The 20,551-nt window shown below is 36.8% G+C and overlaps 3 protein-coding genes across 5 annotated transcripts; 1 reads left to right on the top strand and 2 right to left on the bottom strand.

Moving 5' to 3' along the window:
- Positions 1-2,858: 2,858 nt before the first annotated feature.
- Positions 2,859-6,687, bottom strand: LOC109050003 (ras-related C3 botulinum toxin substrate 3). The gene is made up of 6 exons (XM_042722562.1): positions 6,494-6,687; positions 4,761-4,832; positions 4,529-4,646; positions 3,509-3,571; positions 3,236-3,395; positions 2,859-3,067 (listed from the first exon to the last, which is right to left on the bottom strand). The coding sequence occupies exons 1-6, from the start codon at positions 6,526-6,528 to the stop codon at positions 2,937-2,939; spliced, it is 579 nt and encodes a 192-aa protein (XP_042578496.1). The 5' UTR covers positions 6,529-6,687; the 3' UTR covers positions 2,859-2,936.
- A 788-nt stretch (positions 6,688-7,475) lies between these two features.
- LOC109049950 (cAMP-dependent protein kinase type I-alpha regulatory subunit-like) lies at positions 7,476-14,293 on the bottom strand. Of its 2 annotated transcripts, none has more exons than XM_019067616.2 (11): positions 14,138-14,293; positions 12,501-12,680; positions 12,219-12,386; positions 11,986-12,077; positions 11,814-11,875; positions 11,685-11,731; positions 11,429-11,587; positions 11,259-11,319; positions 11,037-11,158; positions 10,751-10,832; positions 7,476-10,584 (listed from the first exon to the last, which is right to left on the bottom strand). In XM_019067616.2, the coding sequence occupies exons 2-11, from the start codon at positions 12,672-12,674 to the stop codon at positions 10,412-10,414; spliced, it is 1,140 nt and encodes a 379-aa protein (XP_018923161.1). In that variant the 5' UTR covers positions 12,675-12,680; positions 14,138-14,293; the 3' UTR covers positions 7,476-10,411. The 2 variants fall into 2 exon arrangements, with proteins under 2 accessions (XP_018923161.1, XP_018923168.1); XM_019067623.2 differs by having other exon boundaries at positions 12,501-12,683; positions 14,138-14,270.
- Positions 14,294-15,648: 1,355 nt separating this feature from the next.
- Positions 15,649-19,932, top strand: LOC109049877 (actin-related protein 2/3 complex subunit 1A-like). Of its 2 annotated transcripts, none has more exons than XM_042722533.1 (10): positions 15,649-15,791; positions 16,238-16,318; positions 16,626-16,730; positions 17,312-17,534; positions 17,679-17,786; positions 17,869-18,075; positions 18,298-18,373; positions 18,999-19,192; positions 19,312-19,402; positions 19,511-19,932. In XM_042722533.1, exons 2-10 carry the CDS (start codon positions 16,255-16,257, stop codon positions 19,514-19,516), a joined length of 1,074 nt encoding a protein of 357 aa, XP_042578467.1. In that variant the 5' UTR covers positions 15,649-15,791; positions 16,238-16,254; the 3' UTR covers positions 19,517-19,932. The 2 variants fall into 2 exon arrangements, with proteins under 2 accessions (XP_042578467.1, XP_042578473.1); XM_042722539.1 differs by having other exon boundaries at positions 16,228-16,318.
- Positions 19,933-20,551: the final 619 nt, after the last annotated feature.

Here is a 20,551-nt window from a genome sequence, read left to right as displayed (position 1 = left end):
GCAAGAAGGCGCATGCTTATAAAATCACACCGGGGCGGCGGCAGCTCCGAGACTAGAACATGTCGAAGTTGTTGAGCTGAACACATAAATATAAACCAAACAAATGGAAGAATGTTTCTATTTTAGAAGTGAGGATTTAAAGGTATTCATTATATGAAAAAAGTGGCAGCGACAAGTAAACACTGTCTCCGTACATGCAACATTTTGATGCAGATTCGTAACCACAAAAGACACCGAGAGGGAAACATTCCCACTCATTTTCATCTTACTAATAACAGATTCTTTAAAATAGCATTATTCCACCGATCTTGATTAAGCAGTTACAATGCACAGTTATTATAATGCACAGTTTCATAAACGACAGTCTGATATAACTGAATGTGTCTAGGGTTTCTAAAATTGAAATACTGCTCCATCAAATATGAGCAGCTCCGCAGTGATTAATCATTTTGGTCAAGTGAACTAGATCAGGCTTAAATTGAAATATCCAGAGGTCTATATTCATATCTGTAAGCAAAGAATGGAGGCTGAGTCTCAAAACCTAGTGAGCTGCAGTATTTTAAAGCCTCATATGAAGTCGTGGAACACCTGAAGGATGACTAAAATGCGTTCCAGCCAGGCAATCTACTATGTTTTGAGACACAACCTGAATTTCAAGCACACTGGCTGATACAAAACAGACAGCTTGCTAACGAGGTAGCTTGCTAAACACACTTAGCCGGCTAAAGAAAGTTTCTACCCGAGTGTTTCACAAACAACCCCAAGAAAACCTACTGGGCCACTTTTGGTGTAAACCAAAACAGCTCTGTTGGATGTATTCATTATGGAAAATGCATCGGTGTCGCTCTTCGGGCGGACAGAGGCGCGCTGCAGCTAAACTTGAGAAGTGCCTGTCGCGTCCTGAGGGCCGCTCTGACTTACGAGCTCATGCTAGACGAGCTAACAGCCCTCAGCGGAGGAATTAACACTGTCAACAGAGGCACTTCAACTCGGTATGCTTCTTCTTCCTGCTCTCGAGTTGTGGAAAACGGTGAAAAGGCATTTAAAGGCGCTAATTTACCTGAAAGTTAAAGACCTGCACGGGTAGTGGCATCTCCTCCTCCTCTGCAGAAACAGAGCACACAAACACATCCGGGGCATGAGAGTGCGCGTGGTCGACGTCTTGCAGCGCGGAGACGTCACTACCTTGACACCTCGCGACTCTGTTATGCGGGTGCTAAATTCGGCAGGTTGAAGGCCATGAGATGGGTCCTGGCTTGAAACATTAATACAGAAGAAAACACATTTACAAGTCCCATTCTAAAACGAGTGGCTGATTTTTATACTGAGACACCGTCTGCTGTTTGGTCCTGAATACATACGTTTCCTAATACATTTAAGTAAAATTGTGTAAATTCTGTCCACCCTCTTTATTGCTTGGGTTTCTTACTTGAAAGTATTTGTTTAATGGTTCTATTTCTCATATTTTCTCATATTTGTTTTATTTTTTTGATGTGTTGTTTTTGTATATTCATAATTTTGGTCATAATATAATACTGTTATGACCTCTTTGCTATTTAAAATGTTTAAAATATGATGTACTAGGCTATTTTTGGTACTAATTCGTTTTTTTTTTTTTTTTTAGTGAATTGTATTACAACCAATTTCGGTGAGTTTGAACTGCAAACATAATAATAGTTATTAATTATACGAATAGTATATGGAACCGACAACAATATTAATTTAAAAAAAAAGTATTATCCCTGTATGTAATAGATATTGTACAGTCAGTCGATCATATAGCACACTGAAGGGTTTATTCTGAGATAATGACTATTTGGCTGTAAATTATCCTGCTGTTACTTATCAAATGAATAAACAACCATACCTTCACAATGATGTCACACACTTATAGTGATTTATTTTCGAGCAAGAACTGAAACTGCGACTGAGATGATGCATGTGCCATTGGTTTAATTTTTTATTCATTGGTTCAATAAAAACAAAAATGCCTGACGCTAATGCATACTAACAAAACATAAATGCTCAATTGGCACACATACACACATTTTTATCTCTTTAAAATTGAAATATTGGTCATTAAAAGGTAAAAGAACATTTCAAAGAATCATCTGAACACTTACAAGTGTTAAAACAATTTGTTAGCCCTGCACAAAAATCAGTAATGGCACATTTCATTATGTTTTAAACATATCAAAAAAAAACAATCTACACAAAGTGGTTCTCATTGTAAGTTGCAGTATGTAGTCCATTAAACATTACAGCCAATTGTGATTACAGCATATTTTATATAGTTTTATTTTTGTTCATAGTATCTCATAGTATTTTATAGGCAAACAAATATTTCAGTGTGTAATATTTCTGTCATTGTTCAACAAATCATCACATACAGTAGTCACATTAAAACACAGGTACAGTATGAGATGTTTAACAGGCAATAAAAGCTGAAAGTAAAATACTTAAAAATGTATTTACCGTCACCCCTCAAGTGAGAGAACTGACTATGGCCACACATTTAAGTCGCAAAAGCTATTCACAATATCTTTATGTACATAATCTTCTGACACATTCACAGTTACCAAAAGGGAAAATTATGTGCAGATAAAATATGAATAACCACAATTTCCACACAATAAGCTCTGAAAAATGTAACATCTGCTGCAACAGAGCAAAGCACCTTACAGTTATGCTTGTTCTTCAGTTATTAATTATTCATCCTGATGCCATGGCCTTACGTCATTCTCTTCCAATAACTTTCACATTAAACCAACAATTTAAGGCAAAGTTGAATAAAAACAAAGCAAATTTGGCATATTTATGTTGATATATCTGTTATACCAGACACAACATGGAAATGCACTTTTCTGTTGCTAACAGCAGAGCTGAAGAGCAAGAGCCTGCTGGTTACATGGCATATTGATGAGTTGCGGTGTTCCTCAAAATACAGTACACTTCTTGCCCCTTTTCTTTACAGGTGGAGGACATAAAACAGCACGGATGGCCTCATCAAACACGGTTTTTAAACCCCGCTGTGTAAGAGCAGAGCACTCCAGATACTTCACAGAACCTACAAAGTAAATAAAGCCTATTTAAGTAAGTTTTTTGTTCTTCAAAATGTTTAATTCATTGTGTTTTTTGCCATTTCTTAGGACTTAGTACTGTTTTTTGAACTGGTTCAACATACGTGTTTTTAAAAAAAAGGAAAAATACCATATACCTAGGAAAAAGTTCTTACCAATCTCTCTAGCCATAGCAAGACCTTGCGGATAAGTGATGGGAGCTAGTTTCTTATCCCGCAGACGTTCAATCGTGTCTTTGTCATCTCGCAGATCAAGTTTAGTGCCCACAAGTATTATGGGGGTGTTTGGACAGTGATGGCGAACCTCAGGGTACCACTACAAAGAGAAATCTGGTTAACACAAGGCACCCTAATACATTGTGGATCTTGTTAAGGGATCCAAATGTCCAAGAAATATTTCTTTTTTTTTTTTTTTTGGTGGAAACTAACCTTTGCTCTTACATTCTCAAATGAAGCAGGGCTCACCAGAGAGAAGCAAATTAAAAACACATCCTGTAGAAAGCAAAGGAGACTCTTTGTAAAAATGTGTCATCCATTATTAATTTCTGATTACACTGCATTATATAATGCTGAGGTTGTCAGAAAACTGACGCATCATTTTTATAACTTTTTATAACCTTTTTAAATAATTTATCATTTGAAGAAATGAATCTGTACGATTTATTAATGTATTGAAGGAAGCTCTTTATGCATACCAAGGCAGCATTTATTTGATCAAAAATACAGTAAAAACAGTCATATTGAGATATATTATTACAATTTAATATAACCATTTCTATTTTAATATATTTTAAAATGTCATTTATTCCTGTGATGGCAAAGCTGAATTTGTTTTGTGGAAACAGTAATACATTTTGTCATAATTCTTTAATGAATAATAAGTTAAGAACAGCATTTTTTTTTTAATAGAAATGCTTTGTTACATTATAAATGACACTATCGTCACTTTTGATCAGTTTAATGTGTCATTGCTGAATAAAAGTATTTAAAAAATCTTACTGACCCCAAACCTTTGAATGGTAATGTATATTTTCATAATGAGGGGACAGAGGAAAGGTAGGAGGATTCAAATAATTAAATTGGACAAACAAATAATTGAATCGGCTACATGGCCAAAACCCTGCCCAGTGCTCAAAAGAAATAAGATCCAACTCCAAACAAAGCTAGTCTCTGTACCAAAATGAATTATTGGTTATAATTTACAAAGCAAAGAACAGCCTGTGCATGAGTCCAAAAATTATTATTAATGAAGTCTTAGTAATGAGTAAAATAAATATTCAGCATCTTGACGAAACAAAAAAACACTGTTAAAAGAAAATGGTAAAAAAGTTTTTACCAAAAAAAAACAAAAAAAAAAACACGGAAAATACTTGACTACTCCTAGCTAAAGTAGATGATTATTTATGATAACTCTGGATTACAGAGCCAATAACAGAGATATTTACGCACTGTTTGGGGATAGGAGAGTGGTCTAAGGCGATCGTAGTCCTCCTGTCCTGCTGTATCCCAGAGGCCTAAGTTGACAGGTTTGCCATCCACCATAACATTGGCAGAGTAGTTGTCAAATCTGAGGGCCACACACAGATTTTTCAGGAACTCATCCACAGAAGTAAACTGTCACACATGGGCAGCACAGACACACAGGAATAATTCCTATTTCAAAGTATCAAACTGTACTCACACTGTGGGAATATACTCTCCTGGGAAGGCATTAGTGGTGTAGCTGATGAGCAGGCATGTCTTACCCACGGCACTGAAATACAAAAGATGCTAAGTAGTAAGTGTGACTGCAGTACTGAAGAGCAAGGACTGCACGTCAAGGAAACAATTGTGGAAAGCAGGCAGAAAGGCCTGTAGTTAGTCATCCAGGCATTACATTCACTCTTGGGCTCAATGGCACACTGGCAGCCACTAATTCACAGTTCTGTTCTCAAATGAACTGCTGCACCGGATTAGGGGTGAATACAAAGTGACAGCTTCTTGTCACGAAAAACACACACTGCATGCACTTACATAGAAAGTGGAGTAAAGAGTGGGAAATGCAGTGGTAAAAAGGAAATGCAGTGGTAAAAAGTGATAACAATTAGGAAAAGGAGTTTAAGTGTGAGGAAGTCTGATAATAAAACGGGTGAAAACAGAACAAGCTAAGTAAAAATAGCAAGTATGTTTGAGGGCTTAGAAGCCTGAGTTTGTATTTCTGTCAGATCAGTAGGTTGTGTAATGCAGTCTCACATGTCAAATGACAGAAAGCGTGTATCGGGAGACAGGGGCTAAACCTTCAGTGCTTACTAGATTAACTGCATCAACAAAACAGCTAATATTAATTCTCCAAGGTCTAAAACTAACTATGAATTAAGCAGGTATATTTAACTAATACCACGGCATAAGTCCTAATCACACCAAATACTAGAGATAATAAACGGTTTGACAAATATTCCTCTATATCACAACTACAGTATTCACAATAACATTATCACCCCACGATGGCATTACAGGTAATTAATTTAATATTTTTTAATTATCATTTTATTTTTTAAAATTATTAATAATTTTTCAGAATTTACAGAAATGCTTGACATGTATTTTAGCCTAAAATAGTAGGCCTATTAGTATTATTATTGTTAAAATTTCATAGTGCATATTACATTCTACTATTGTAGTCTAATAATAAGGCTATCTAGTGATTATTTACCGAAAAATAAAAATAACAAACTGATGTTGAATGGTGTTTATGTGACATTTAAATGTTGAATGAAATTATCATAAAAACAAATGAAAGTTGGCATCTGTCAAATTCATACCAATTACAATGCAACTATTTGTTTCCATGTTCATCATCGTTGGGAAAAATACCATATCAAGAATTTTAGAAGGAATTAGGGCTGTTTTATTTTCTGATGCTCTCTGATAAGAAAAGAATGAATTATGAAAAGGTTATCGATAAAGTTCGTGCTCGCAAGCTTTACGATCATCCCCAGCAGCTCTTGTGATGTAGATGTGAAAACATGACATCATTAAATAGCCATTCCTCCGTACACCAACACTGCACGAGATCCGTTTACTATTTACATGGTTTACATGTTAGCACTGCCATAATACTTTAAAGCGAAATGATTCATTTAAAAATGGAACAAATGCAAATTGTACGCCTAAGCATACATTTAACAAAACAGCCTATACTCATTACAATCTAATTTAAAACCATAATGAAAACTACTTAGCTGCCTCGGAGAATGGCACAGTAATATTTAATAATTATAAACACCTCAATTCTGCCTCAGCAGATCTCATTCATCCGCTGAGCCGAACCGCATTCCCCACTCCCCCAGCCCCTTCTCGCAACAATTGCTTTTCCCTAAAAGAAACCTCCGCACAAAAATAAACAATTTTAGCATTTATTCCTCAACATCTTACCCGTCGCCGACAACAACACACTTAATGGCTTGCATTTGCAGTGCACGAGTAATATCCGACGAGCGAGGAATCCGAAGAAATCGTCTGAAATGTGATGTGAGGGTGCCTGTGGGCTGGCACAATTGCTGTTCAGCTGCAGCAGCAGCTGTCGGTGGCAGTCGGGGTGTTTCACGATGCTTCCGAAAAAAGACGAACACAAGGTTCGTACGCTTTCGGAGGTCTCGTGAGTCTACCTGCTTCTCTCTCATTCAATATCACAGCAGGATGCGCCTGTGAAAATATTATTAATTTCATAGATAAATAAGTAAACACTGAGCGATGTAATTAAAAACACGTGTAAATAAAAAATAAAAAATACGGATGACATTAAAAGCAACCACAAATATTGGACGGAACTATAGTGTTAAAAGAACAGCTTGACATTCCGGTGCCAGTTGGAATGACAGTTGTTGTGTTGGGTTTGGATGGGTGGGGCAAAATGATAAAAAAAAATCTCTGGAAAAATGTCATAAATTAATATGACTAGTACAAATGTTTTGGGAAGGGTCAACTCTCTGGAGCTGCATAAAATTAATAATCTTTATTAAAAAAAAAAAGGTCCTTAAAATATATATACAGTAACCCATTTTAACAATGAGATGTTATCCAATCAACATTTCTGCAAATTAGCCTCTTAGAAATGATTTTATATTTATAAAAAATATAATTGATAATTATTAAAATTATTTCACTGTTATATAGTATTTACTGGGGATGTAGCTTATGGTACAAAAAGTGGGAATGATCCATAGGGCCGGCGGACTGATTTCAGCAGGATTTACGCTTGATTCAATATGATTAATTCAAAGTACTTTGTGTCAAAATATGTAATACACTAATCATGCATTAGGGGTAGTAAGTAGTGTTAATATTTGAATCCACAGTCCTTGAGAGAAATACTTTTGATGTATGAAAACAGTACAAGAAACAAGACGCTCACATATTCAAGAATTAATCATTTTATTGCTTGACCTGCCATTGGGACAATCTATACCAAAGGTTTACAACTTGAGCACATCCAATGAAATCAAACCGTACACAGTTATAGAAAAAGAATAATAGAAAAATGGTCCTCTGACATTTTATAACTCTCTGTGCTGAGGGTTTAACCAACTAAAGAATGGGTGAACAGGAGTCTCTAAGCCCTGATGGCAAAGCTTATGAGCAAATATATCAATTCCTCTGTACATACTAGAACACGATTTTACTGAAAACTTCAGAAGAAAACACCATTGGCAGTCACAACCAGGGAATGAAAAGCAAGCTACAGAAAAAAATAAAAATAAAATAAGCTTGAGGGTGGTAATACAAACACATTTCCAGTGTATCAATGAAGGTTCTTCAAGAAACAGGGCCTGAAGTTGTTAAATCATAATAAAAGTAAGCAGAAATTTGAATTAGCGGTGGAACCAATCACTAAATCTATTCCTAAAAGGGAGAGAATTGCAAGAAAGGTTCAATTATGCATTTTACAGAAAATTTGGGAAAAGATTTATCTTTCACTGTAAAGTTAAATGAAGAAAGCAATGCATGTATAAGCAATAAGTACACATTTTAGCAATTTTATGCCTATCAAAGGGCGTCACAGTTTACATTAAGGACTATGTAAATAATTTCAACATGTTAATTTATTCAATCCCATCATAAGGCATAACCCACTCAGTGAAAGGACAGTGGAACAGTTCATCAAAAGGCTATTTGAAACTTCACATCTCATTAAGGGTGCAAATTGTGTTTTTAAAGCTACAGCACCAAGCTTTGACTGATTCTGAAATTATAATCCAGTCCATGTGAATGAGCATCTTTTCCCACACAACTGCAGTGACAATGCTCTTAAATCAAGTCAGAGAGTAAAAAGGAAATTCTTTCATGTGGTCAGTAGGACAAAGTGAAATATTGCATCTTTATTTAATTAACATCGCAATTTTGGGACAGTTCAGTTAAATAAACTCTTAATTACTGGAGCTTTAAGTCTAAATAAATTATCCTGCTAAGGGTATACGGATATACCGATAAAAAAAACAGAAAAAAAACTTGTAGTTTACAATTAATACAGATAAGAAGCTGACACAGTAGTTTTGAATAGAATTGGGAGGGAAAAAAACTACAAGGAAACGTCTGTTGGCTATGCAATATGACAGTAAAGAAATTAGGCACTTTTCAAAACCTAAATTTGTTTTTAATAACATGAGTCTGCAGTATAAAGGAGCTGGATATCTGTAGAACCACATAACACAAGATGTGTAGAAAACAAAAATACACAAATTTAAAATTCACATCAACTGTTTTCAAATAATACAAGAATATCTCTGTGTGACAATTAAAATCTATCTTCAGCGACTGTTAACACTATTGTACCACCCAGTAAAATCGTACAACACAACTCAGATAACCCGAAGAACAATACCTGATAATAGAATAAGGTGGTGGCAGTATTGGATCGCAAATCTATTCCAAACATTTGATGGATCCCAACCCTCATGGCATAGAGTCACCATGAACTCAACACACGCGGTAAATACTGTCCCTGTTTTAAGACTTTGATTTAACTAAGGACAATCATCTAAATCTCAATCAAAAAAGGACACTGGTCATTTGAAAACTATTTTTCTTAGCCCTGGCCTGTTTATTAACCAAATTATTTCAGTTTAAAATGTATAAACAAAAAAAAGAAAAAGTGGGAAAAAATACATTTGGGATTTAAAGCAGTTCACATACACTCTCATGGAGAAAGAAAACCTAATGGGATCTCAGTTGGCCAAAGAGGTCACCAAGTAGTCACTTCCTGTCAAGGAGGATCCTCACATACTCAGATTTCATTAACCATTCAATTTCTGTAACTCTTCTTAACAATTAAACAAAACAAACAAACTTTTTTTCTGAACTTGTGTCTGCCATAAGCACAATGTTGAATAAAAGATATCATCACCTTTTTGTGAAACAAACAAATAAAAGCATTTGCAGCAGGTGGCATTTCAGAAGGGAGAAAACACGGAGGAAAAAAAACAGTACTTTAAAAGGAGATTTGACTAATCCTGGTGTGCTCTACATAAGAGTCCAGTGCAAGCCTGTGTGTAGCATGAAGGACGAAGTGAGGACTAAACATCCAACAGAGAATGAAAAAGCCTAATGAAATGGGATCATATGCCACAATGAAAAACAGCAGGTGCATATAAAGTGTTAATATATATATATATATACACACACACACACTTATACGTATATATATATATAGATATCAAACTGTGCAAAAAATATGATTATGGTCATTTACTTATAATATATAATCATTTACATACACTATATTATGTGCAGCTATAACAATAAAAGAGCAAAGCTGATCACCATGATAAACATGGTGACATTTTAACTTCAGTACCCCCGAGAAAACAACATAACACACATGGATTTATGCCTTTGGCTTCCCTATACTCAAATGCTTGAAATGAATGAGGGAAAACAGAATCTGCAACGCGATGCCTCAATTAAGATTAATCATCATATACTGAATAGATAGACTTCATGACTGTCAACCCTCCCACTGATTTCCTTCCATTCAAAACACTGTTATACAGAAACGTCAAGCAATTTTAGAGGAAAGAGACAATCCCGACAGACCTTGTTAGTTCAACATAACAGGCATCTGTGGCACAATGATTGGCTCGTTTCTCAGGCAAAAATAACAACCAGCTTTATGGTAAATCTACGATGGATACGAATGTGACAGGGTACAGCACGAATCAAAAAAACAGATAGAGAGAGAGAACACTGAAGTGAATGGGCACCTGGGTGTTGGAAAATGCATAAAGAAAAGTAAGAAAATAAAGCGGATTTGCATTAATGGACCCTGCAATAGAGGAGGAAAGAGCCTAGTGCGCCTCAGACCGACAGAGACACGAAGCTGTTGTACTGCTGTATGTTTCGCTTCAGGATATCTGAGCAGGGGCCGAGCACGCGTTCAAACCGGGGACGGTCAAGTTTTACGCACTTCAGCGGGCCACGAGCTACCACAGTGGCGGCACGAGGCCGGTTCATGAGCAGAGCGATCTCACCTGTTGAAACACATATGGAGGAAACTCAGAAAAGAGCCATAGAGAAACAAACAAAGACATCCATGGAATTAATATGTTATTACATTAGCAAAGGGATTTCTGGAATATATGTTTCAATATATGCGGCATGAGCAATTTTCCAGAGAGTAGAGAAAATCGCATTTACCGAAGTAGTCAGATGGTGCTAGTCTTCCAACCTCTACAAATTCCTCATTCTCCGACCGCCGCTGCAGGACTGCTGCCGAACCCTGAGGACACAAGTCTAAATCAACACGTCTGTTCTTCCATGACGCCTCTCTGAGGTTTTAGGTCTACACTTTCAACAACGATTTCATAATTATTTACATTTTTGGTGAAGATCAAAGTATACAAAACCATATGACTCTAATTAACACAAAAAGTTGTTGGAGACACAGTGTAAAAAAATGAATGGATTTAACAAGAAAAGCTACCTCGAGGATAATGAAAAATTCATCTCCTGGTTGACCCTGCACAACAATCTTCTGGCCATCTTCAAACTGGACCGTCTCGAGGGCATCAGCGACTGTCAACCGTTCCCATTTATCCAGAGACTCTGCTCACAGAATGTTAGCATGTTATCATTACATAAATAAATACATATACATGTCTGTTTTTTTGTTATATATACATAAAAGGAAATTCATCAAACTCACCCAAAATGGAGACCTTGCTAAGGAATTCCTCATACATTTTTCTCTTTCTCAGAGTACTTCCCTAAGCATGGATAGAAAACAAGATTAAAAAAACGGGAAAAAAAAAAAGAAAAAAAAAACTGTTGTATGATAATGGCAGTTAAAAAGAGTCAGTTAAGCAGTATACCAACCATGAGTATTCTCCTGTAGCTGTCTCTGTCGATTCCCCACAGCTTGACGTTGGTCTTTGCTCTGACAGTGGCTGCTCTGGGAGTGCCGTAGATCAAAGCCAGCTCACCAAAACTGCCACCCTCTCCAATACTGGTCACCCACTCATTGTTGACGTACACCTGTCAAAAAACAACGGTACTTACAAACAGGTCTGTCATTGTCTTTCACATATTTGCATTATTATATTACATCCTGATTCGAAAGCATTGCACTTACATCCATTTCACCTTGGTCAATAACATAAAAATTGTCCCCCTCATCCCCTGAAATGAGAAATAAGATACATTATGCGAATTATTTTCCCCAATTTTAAACATTCGGCTTCTCCTAAAAAAGAAGCCTTACCTTGTTGAATGACGGTCTCTCCTGCAATGTAGGTGACTGAGAACATGGCGTCAAATATGTCACTGTGAAGATTAAAATCAGACGTTTCCAATAAATGAAAGACTTTAATATAATATAATATAAGTTACACTGAATATTTCAATCTAATTATCAAAACCTCAAAATGTGTCACCTTCTTTCATTGTCGTCAAGATGAGCAAAAAGCACATTCTTTTCAATCGCTTTAGCAAGAGCAGCCATAGTTTTATAGTCTTTAGGAATAACCTGTGAAAAACAGCAAAAGCTCTCTTCTAAGTAAACCGCAATTGTGCTGAAAATAGAATAATATTATTACCATGGAAATTCTTAAAGAGTGAGATACAAAACCAAATACAGATTTCTAGTGGGGGAAAAAAAACAAGTTACCTTTCTGACATAAGATGCTGCATCTTCCTCAGTGTAGACCTCTGCACTGATGGCACCGCGGCGCCGTCGGCCCTTAACCACAGGGTTCATAGGAGGAGAAACCTCATCTTCACGGGAGTCTGAGCGAGAGCTTGACTTCTGCTGGCTGATGAATTGTTTAGCTTCGTCCTGATACACATAAACAACCAATTGTGGCACTGAAACATACTTTTCAAGAGTAAAGAATATTTCTAAAGAAAACCGAGTCTAAGAGCATGCAGTTTCCCTTAAAAAAGGACTGACCTTCTCAAGCCTCTCGAAGTACTCTCTGAGGAAAGCCATGGGCCTTTCAGGCCTGTTAGTGCACAGCTGCACAATGCAGTCCTTCAGCAGCTGCTGGATGTTGTGCTTCTGCACGTAGCGCTCACATTCCCGCAAGCTCCTCTCTTCTTCACTGCTCGTACTGCTGGACGCCATGGTGACCTGCTGACCCGACGCATGCAATTACATCAACTCATGAAAACCCACGAATCTGGAGCAAATCCAGTCCTTCTTCATCAAAAATGAGACTAAAACATCATTAGACCAACAGCTAGAGCCGTTGTTAACTGACAAGCGGCACAAATGCACGTTCATTATCAGCTGGATTTGCACAGCTTGTCAGTTAACAACAGCTCTGTGACGTAACAGCTGCTCTTTGTGAAATCATGCACCTGATGGAATTTACTGCTGATTAGAGAACCGGCTTTACTGACGAGATGCACATTAATTATCGGCCAATATTTATCGTGCACCCCTAGAAATGTCAAGATGTGACGTTCAACATGAAATGGAATACTGAGGGCGGGGCCATCTCTAGCTCACAGTAGACTGACAGTTGAAAGCGAGCGGATGTTCTGTTCATGCGTCAAACTGACATCATCAGAGAAGAAACATCATTCCAGAGGAGAAGCGAACTCTCATATGGTGACTAAAGACTATGAAGACATACCATATTTCTGTGGATTAACATGCACTTAGATTAACTGTTCACCACAAGACTAGTGCACTGAGTAAACAGGGTCAGCTTTGATTACATGTGGACTTAAAATTAAAAAATAAACCAAGATACCACAAAATGTGTTGTACTGTTTTGAATCTTTCAGAGCAAACTTATGGAAATTAGTAATGAGGCAATCAGTAATGAGACATTTATTTCAGGTTTGAGATAGAAAACATACTCCATTATATTTGCACTTCAGTGGTTTCTTAAAAACTATTTCTTACACTTATGATCACGTGTATGTTCTTGTGGTTAAAATCACTTCCTACATTTCTTTCAATCTTACAGTGACAGTGAAATTAAATCGCTACCATGTTTTTCAATGTTACAAGGTTCCAACACATTCTGACCAATGAATTTTCCAGTCTATCTGCACCATAAAAAGTGATTTAAATAAATGGACATAGTGCTAGCAAAACAATGTTTTCAAATTGCAACAAGTTCATCAGTTAACACGGCTCCTATATGGCGAGCAAGATAATGCTGGGTAATGAGCATAGAAAATTCTCTCTAGTAATATTATTTTTAAGCAGAGCTGCATTTTGACATGCATACTGTGGCCCCTGGCCCCTGTAGGGGCCCCTGCAGGTCGCATCCCCAAAGGCATTTCTCAATTCAACGCTAATCGGTCATGTGAACGCATTATTTTAGAGCAGAAAACGCATGACATTGTAAACACACGCGTTTAAACGTTAAGCAGCGTGATCGTGCAGTCTTTTCCAGCTCTGTGTTTTCTGTGACCAGTTCTGTCAAGCAGCAAAATACGCCATCTTGCAAACTACATTATCACAACAACGGAAGCCGACGGCTTTACACTAACCTCGCTAAAACCCTGTCAGCTCACGCATCGACATCAACAACTGTTACAGCGAAGACTTCCGCTATTAAGTGTTCATACCTGAGTCGCTTATATGAGTCTGTGTACGTGTTTTACTCCGTTAACCCTGGCTTTCTCACGGTCCTCGGATGGATGGACGCCTCACCGGAAAAGGTTATGACCAATCACAAACAACGATTGACGTCAATGCGCCTCGATCTGGGAAGCCCGTTGCCCCTGACAACCTTAAAGGGCAAGGGCTTGTTTTTGTATTTAGAGGAGATCGAGGTTATCAGACAAGCTAGTTTAATACATTCTGCTTCACATGTAGGACTGGGACAATAAATCGGTGTATCGTGAATCAAGAAATGATTCTGGAACGATTCTTACATGATTTTCTGAATGCATCGAGATTCTCTCTCGAATCGATTCTGAGCTTAGTTTTTAACACTGCGTGCTTTACAAACAGCTGTACGTTACTCTGCTTGCTTCCAATTCTATACACACACAACTTGAACCTTCTATAAAATCATGATTCGTAGAGGTCAGAAAGGTTGAAGCGTATTACGAGGGTGTTTGCAGTGGGCTGTTTACATTAATCTTGTATCATAAAAGCATTCTGAGGAGCGCTCTTCTTCGTGACCCTTTAAGTATGCGGTTAAAAACTAGCCCAGAGCGCCATCTGCTGTTAAAAGCTAAGCTCAGAATCGATTTGTGATGCATTCGGAAAATCTCAAAATCGATCTACGAATCGCCATGCATCGCTTTATTGTCCCAGCCCTGTATTTTAATCATATTTTACAGTCCTCCTGCCATGACACTGAAATACAAAATAAGAGTATTGTTTAATTTGGATGTAATGACAGCTGAAAAGGTTAAAGGTTAAGGATAAGGTTAAACCCGAGTCTAGTGTTGTCCTTATTCAGTCAGGGTCATAACCACCACTGAAATTGCATTCTTTACTTCAACAAAACTAATACTTCACCAGTACACCAGCATATCTCTGATAATGGAATCCATTATGAAATGCAACAGTTAAACAAAATATATACATTTATTTATTTACCAGATACTTGTATCCTTATAGACTTACAAAGGAGAATATGACAAGCAGAAAAAAAAATTCAAAATAAAACACAATAGAAGAAGTGAAGTGTAATTTAAATGGATAGTTCACTCAAAATTTAAAATACTGTCATCATTTACTTTCCCTAATGTCATTCCAAACCTGCATGACTTTATTTCTTCTGTGAAACACAAAAGAACACTGAAGAATATTGGGAACCAAACAGTGTTGGGGACAATTCACTTCTATTGTTTGGGATACAAAAACAAACAAACAAAAAAAATCACAAGATAACTTCTTGTATGTTCCACGGAAGAAATAAGATAATACAACTTTGGAACAACATTAAGGTGAATGAATGATGACAGAATTGTGATTTATTAAGTGTAATTTCTATATTTAATTTCTATATTAAATTATTTATATATTTTTTAAAATATAACCCATTATCATAAGGCAGTACAGGCCAGGTGCCTATATCAGAATATAAAGACACACCCTCTCTTCTTTCCTCCCTGCTGCCTCTGCAGCCTTTCCTACAACCACTACTAACTGCTCAACCTCATTCGTGTCGACCACCCAGAGTCCACGAACACAGCCTTCCAAAAGCTCTCCAGCACAAGGATATGGGATAAATTACAATCTAGCAAAAGAGAGGAAGAGATAAAGGTGAGGGCATAGTTAATTTTCAGAGTCAAGTAGGGTTGTTGTTTACTGTACAAATTTTCAATCACTGCTCAGTCATTCCAATGTAATTAGTTACATTAGTAAACTAGTAATTAAATTAGTTACAGCTTAACTAGTAAGAACTGGAAAGTGAAGAATGGCTCTTTTGTAGTACTGAACACTTTAAACATGTTTGTATAATTTATTTAATTCACTTGTCATCCTGGAGATGTTGTGTTTTTGTAGTGATTCTATATCTTGGAAAATGTGACTGTAGTAATAATGTATCATGTGAATGAAAATGTTGAAAATAACTAGGCTCACCAAGGGGAAATTATAACATTTAGAAAATTTACAATCAAGAAGATTTGGGTGGAGGACTCTTCCTTTTGTACTCACATTCATTTTCATGATTGCATACACTTCCTAACATCTGCAGTGCATTCCAGGGTCTCCCTGCTGAAACATGTCTCTCTATAGCTTTGGATTGGAGCCTCTGTCCTGTCATGCATGGAACAAAGACCGGACACGTAAGAGCAAACTAATTGAGCTACATTTCAATATAAATTACATCCCTTCAGGCTCCTAATGTTGCTGCCTTCAGTTCCATTTTCATCCATTATAATCTACTCAGAGGAATATCAGACTTTGAGAGAAAAGCTGCACTTCTTCAAATGAATCATCAGTTTGCTATGAACTAGTTGTAATATTGCTGCTTTATACATGGCTTTTTGTTTGCCAGAAGTTCCAATAGAACAGTTTTTCAGGTTTATTTTATGTGCATAAAAACATTAAAATAATAATATTATTGAATTTTATATATTTTATTGTTATTAGAAATCGCAATAAGCCCCAACAGCAATGTTGTGCACATTTACCAAAAGCAAGGAGAGGAATGGACTAAGATTCACGAACTGACAGAACACAGTGGGCGAATCACAGGTAAGACATAAGAGAATAGCTGCCACATTAGTCAGTAACCCACTGATACTGTGAGACTGACCCATAAAACCAATATTATCTCAGTGCACCAATGATAGTCATTAACTAAACACTGTAAACAGTGCAAGTCTGCATTTGACATATACAAACTGGAATTTATTCACAATGAAAGAAGCAGTGACAGACATTTTCTTCTGTATTGTGACATACATCCAAAACGAAACAGGTTCAATCCACCATCATTGATTGGATGAAGTTAGATCTGAATGCAAGCTTGCAAGCTTTTTTCTTTTTCTTTTACTTCTTCTCAATAACATTCAGATATCAAAATTGAATAAAACGCCAACAACAAAAACAACTAGCTAGGTTAGGTGATTACCCAAGGAGTCCATAGATATTGGTATCAGTTCTTACTGCTGTTTACACTTTCTCAGATGAACGGACGTACTGAGACCTGTTTTCTGGTTTGGTCGTGTGACGTTCGACATGTACCTCATTCTGTAGCACTGGATTAAAATATTTAAAATACATATAGTTTCCGATAATAAATGAACATCTCTAACAATTGATTTCATTTTTAGGGATCGATTGGGCCCCAGAGTCCAACCGTATAGTGACATGTGCCTCAGATAGGAATGCCTATGTATGGACGCTCAAGGATGGGGTTTGGAAGCCGACGTTGGTGCTGGTTCGCATTAATCGAGCTGCCACATGTGTCAAATGGTCACCTCTTGAGAACAAGTTTGCTCTTGGAAGTGGGGCCAAACTTATTTCAGTGTGCTACTTTGAAAAAGAAAATGACTGGTGAGACTTGCTTTTATCTGACCTTTTAACCTGAATTTTTGATTTCTCTACTGACTGAGGGACACTTTACATTACTAATCGTATGTATTATCTCTTACATAGCTACATCTCTTGTGCAATCTCTCTTAATGATTGACTCTATAGGTGGCTGAGTAAGCATATCAAGAAACCCATTAACTCCACCGTTCTGAGTCTAGACTGGCATCCCAACAATATACTGCTGGCAGCCGGCTCTGCTGACCTCCACTGCAGGTTTGAATAATCAGACTATTGCTGCGCCATGTTGCTTTTCAAACCATATTGTTGGTAACATGGGTCTTTTTTACTGGCATAGAATTTTTTCTGCATATATCAAGGACATTGAGGACAAGCCTGGGCCAACACCCTGGGGATCCAAAATGCCCTTTGGAGAGGTGCTTCTGGAGTATAAAGAGTGCGGTGGCTGGGTGCACAGTGTCTGTTTCTCTCCGTCTGGTGATGCTCTGGCCTGGGTTAGCCACAACAGCGCCATCAGTGTAGCAAATGCCACACAGGCAAAAGAGTAATACCAACATTTACAAATTACAATTAGCTTTTTAGATCTCCATTTCTTTATATAACACAGAAAGTAAAAGAAAATTATTGGCAAATAATTTGATACTAAATATCCTTGATTTCCATGCATCAATAAAAACCACTGGAGTTTGCTGCCTGAAATTAATAATATGCACAGCATGACCTTTACCAGTCACTTTTAGACATTATGGAATTCTGTGCCTTGCAGGGTTACTCAGCTGACAACAGGACATCTTCCATTGCTGAGCGTGCTGTATGTCAGTGAGACTGAGATTGTAGCTGCTGTAAGGAATTTTCCATCTTCTATAGCTCCATACTGATATATAGAATTCTGTGTCTTCATGGTTTATCAGCCTATTTATACATGCAAATAAACCTTCAAGGGGGTAAGAAGAAGCATTGCTGTGAGATACGCTTTCAAATGTTTTCAATGAGTTCAAACTTTATATTATTATTAACAAATGCAAAATATAGACACTTGTTGCCTTGCTGCCCTATCAGCAGCATAACAGTTTAATGATCTACCAAAGAATGGTCAAAAACATACATTTACACAAAAATTGACCACAGACCACAACTTTCAGATGGCATATTTCTTTTTTATACAACTGTCATGGAATCAAACACACATAATACATGCAGGGTTGCAAAAAGGTGAAAACTTTGCAAACCTTTCAGAATTTTTGGAAATTTTCTGGGATTTTTTTGGAAAACCTTTGTGAATTTTTGGGAACTTTTGAAAGTTTCACCGGAATTTTCCTGCTCCTTTGCAAGCCTTAATACATGAAGGTGTCTTAATTAGACAGGATGTGACATGATCATTGGATTCAGGCGTGCCATAGTGCATTCCTACCTCTTTTTAATATTAATAATACCTTTTTATGCATATGTCTGTGGTGGGGATTTTAGGGCCACGACTGTTGCCCTTATCAGTTCTCATACAAGGGTCCTGGATGCTTGGAGTTTGTGAAGAAAGTGGACATTCCCAAGCAGAGCTCCAAGGGCAACATGTCTGCCATGCAGCATTTCCGTAATCTGGACAAAAAAGCGATCACTGAGGAGGAAGAAACCGGGTTGGGCTGTCTGCACCAGAACAGCATCACGTAATATAAATATAAGGCTTGACGTCTGCAAGCACAGTCTATTTTAGCACCTTTTTGCATTTTGCTCACACTTAAGAAAAATTAGATTGTAGTTTGATAAGACTTTGTTTCTGCTATAGTGAGCTATGTGTTCTGGAAGGGCCAAAAGCCAAGGTGGAGAAATTCAGCAGTGTGGGCTTAGATGGTGCCATGGTGGTCTGGGATTTCAAGGTGTTTCATTGTCAATATTTTGATATTACTGTTTATCTCTAGATTGTCTAAGCAGTCACTGAATGACTTATAAAAGTATGTGAAATGTTTTCTGAATTTTATCTTTAGCACTGAAACTCCATGGGATCTGAGAAGAGCAGAAGACAGTAATAACCAGGGACCATCTTTTTAAATTTGTTTGTTTTCTCAGACACTTTTTCACCCTTCAGTACAAAAGTTACACTTTAAAGTAATTAAACCCTGTTGATTTTATTATGATGTACTGTGGTGGTGTGGCCGATCCCAAATGTGTGGTATGCAATAGTTTTTGTCATGCAGTATTAATTAATCTTAATAGAGTATATTTCAAAGTAGTTTATTTAGACAAAAGCAAATGATTGTTTAGCACCAAAAAGAGACTTGTATACAATGACTATCATAAATGCTAAATTTCTATTCCAAATGTGCTGCTAATGTAATAAGAATCTGTGCATTGTTATGCGTTGTGCGTGTTAAGCAACAAATAAATGAACAAATCATATTTAATACTACTTTCGTGATTTCGTCTTTTTTCCCTCTCTTGCTGCAGTACTGCAGAAGATTGTTAGATGCAAATGACTATTATGCAAATGACAGATAAACTGATGAGTGAGCCAGTAAGAGCAATTGAACCGGTGTGGTGAGTAAGTTTAGCAGCGGAAATATGAATAAAACGTTAAGAAATTACTTGACTCTTATTGCATTTAGGCGACTTTTATTTATTTATTTATTTTTATAAATAGCATTTAAATTATGCAAACCGAAAAAATAATGTAAACCGAGCGATATAAATACATTTATTTATTTTTATCAACCTTGTGTGATGTTTATGACATATTTTATGTGTTTTTATGTATTCCTCATTTGTAAGTCGCTTTGGATAAAAGCGTCTGCCAAATGACTAAATGTAAATTCTTTAGCTAAATAATTGCTAAATAAACACAATTTTTAATGAAGCTTAATCAAAAAACTTCACAAACAGCAACACTGAAATGGATTTTTGCAATGTTTTGAAGTGTATTATATCATGTCAGGCCAGAATAAAAATAACCGAATCGGTTCAAAACCAGTCCGTGAACTTTTCGAAAGAAATTATTCGCGGACAAGAGTCTGACTTCCTAAAACTAATAA

Source organism: Cyprinus carpio, chromosome A3 (assembly GCF_018340385.1).
Source record: "Cyprinus carpio isolate SPL01 chromosome A3, ASM1834038v1, whole genome shotgun sequence".
NCBI lineage: Eukaryota > Metazoa > Chordata > Actinopteri > Cypriniformes > Cyprinidae > Cyprinus > Cyprinus carpio.
The sequence above is the reverse complement of the archived record's forward strand: the minus strand, read 5'-3'. Positions and strand labels throughout refer to the sequence as shown.

Excerpts from the sequence above, each read along its gene's own strand:
- LOC109050003 (XM_042722562.1), bottom strand. The coding sequence starts at position 6,528 with ATGCAAGCCATTAAGTGTGTTGTTGTCGGCGACGG. Across the intron at positions 4,833-6,493 it reads TGTGTTGTTGTCGGCGACGG|TGCCGTGGGTAAGACATGCC; the intron begins GTAAGATGTTGA and ends TTTGTATTTCAG. Across the intron at positions 4,647-4,760 it reads GGAGAGTATATTCCCACAGT|ATTTGACAACTACTCTGCCA; the intron begins GTGAGTACAGTT and ends TGTGGCCCTCAG.
- LOC109049950 (XM_019067616.2), bottom strand. The coding sequence starts at position 12,674 with ATGGCGTCCAGCAGTACGAGCAGTGAAGAAGAGAGGAGCTTGCGGGAA. Across the intron at positions 11,320-11,428 it reads GCTACAGGAGAATACTCATG|GGAAGTACTCTGAGAAAGAG; the intron begins GTTGGTATACTG and ends ATCCATGCTTAG. Across the intron at positions 11,159-11,258 it reads TAGCAAGGTCTCCATTTTGG|AGTCTCTGGATAAATGGGAA; the intron begins GTGAGTTTGATG and ends TTCTGTGAGCAG.
- LOC109049877 (XM_042722533.1), top strand. The coding sequence starts at position 16,255 with ATGTCTCTCTATAGCTTTGGATTGGAGCCTCTGTCCTGTCATGCATGG. Across the intron at positions 18,374-18,998 it reads AGACTGAGATTGTAGCTGCT|GGCCACGACTGTTGCCCTTA; the intron begins GTAAGGAATTTT and ends TGGGGATTTTAG. Across the intron at positions 19,193-19,311 it reads CTGCACCAGAACAGCATCAC|TGAGCTATGTGTTCTGGAAG; the intron begins GTAATATAAATA and ends TTTCTGCTATAG.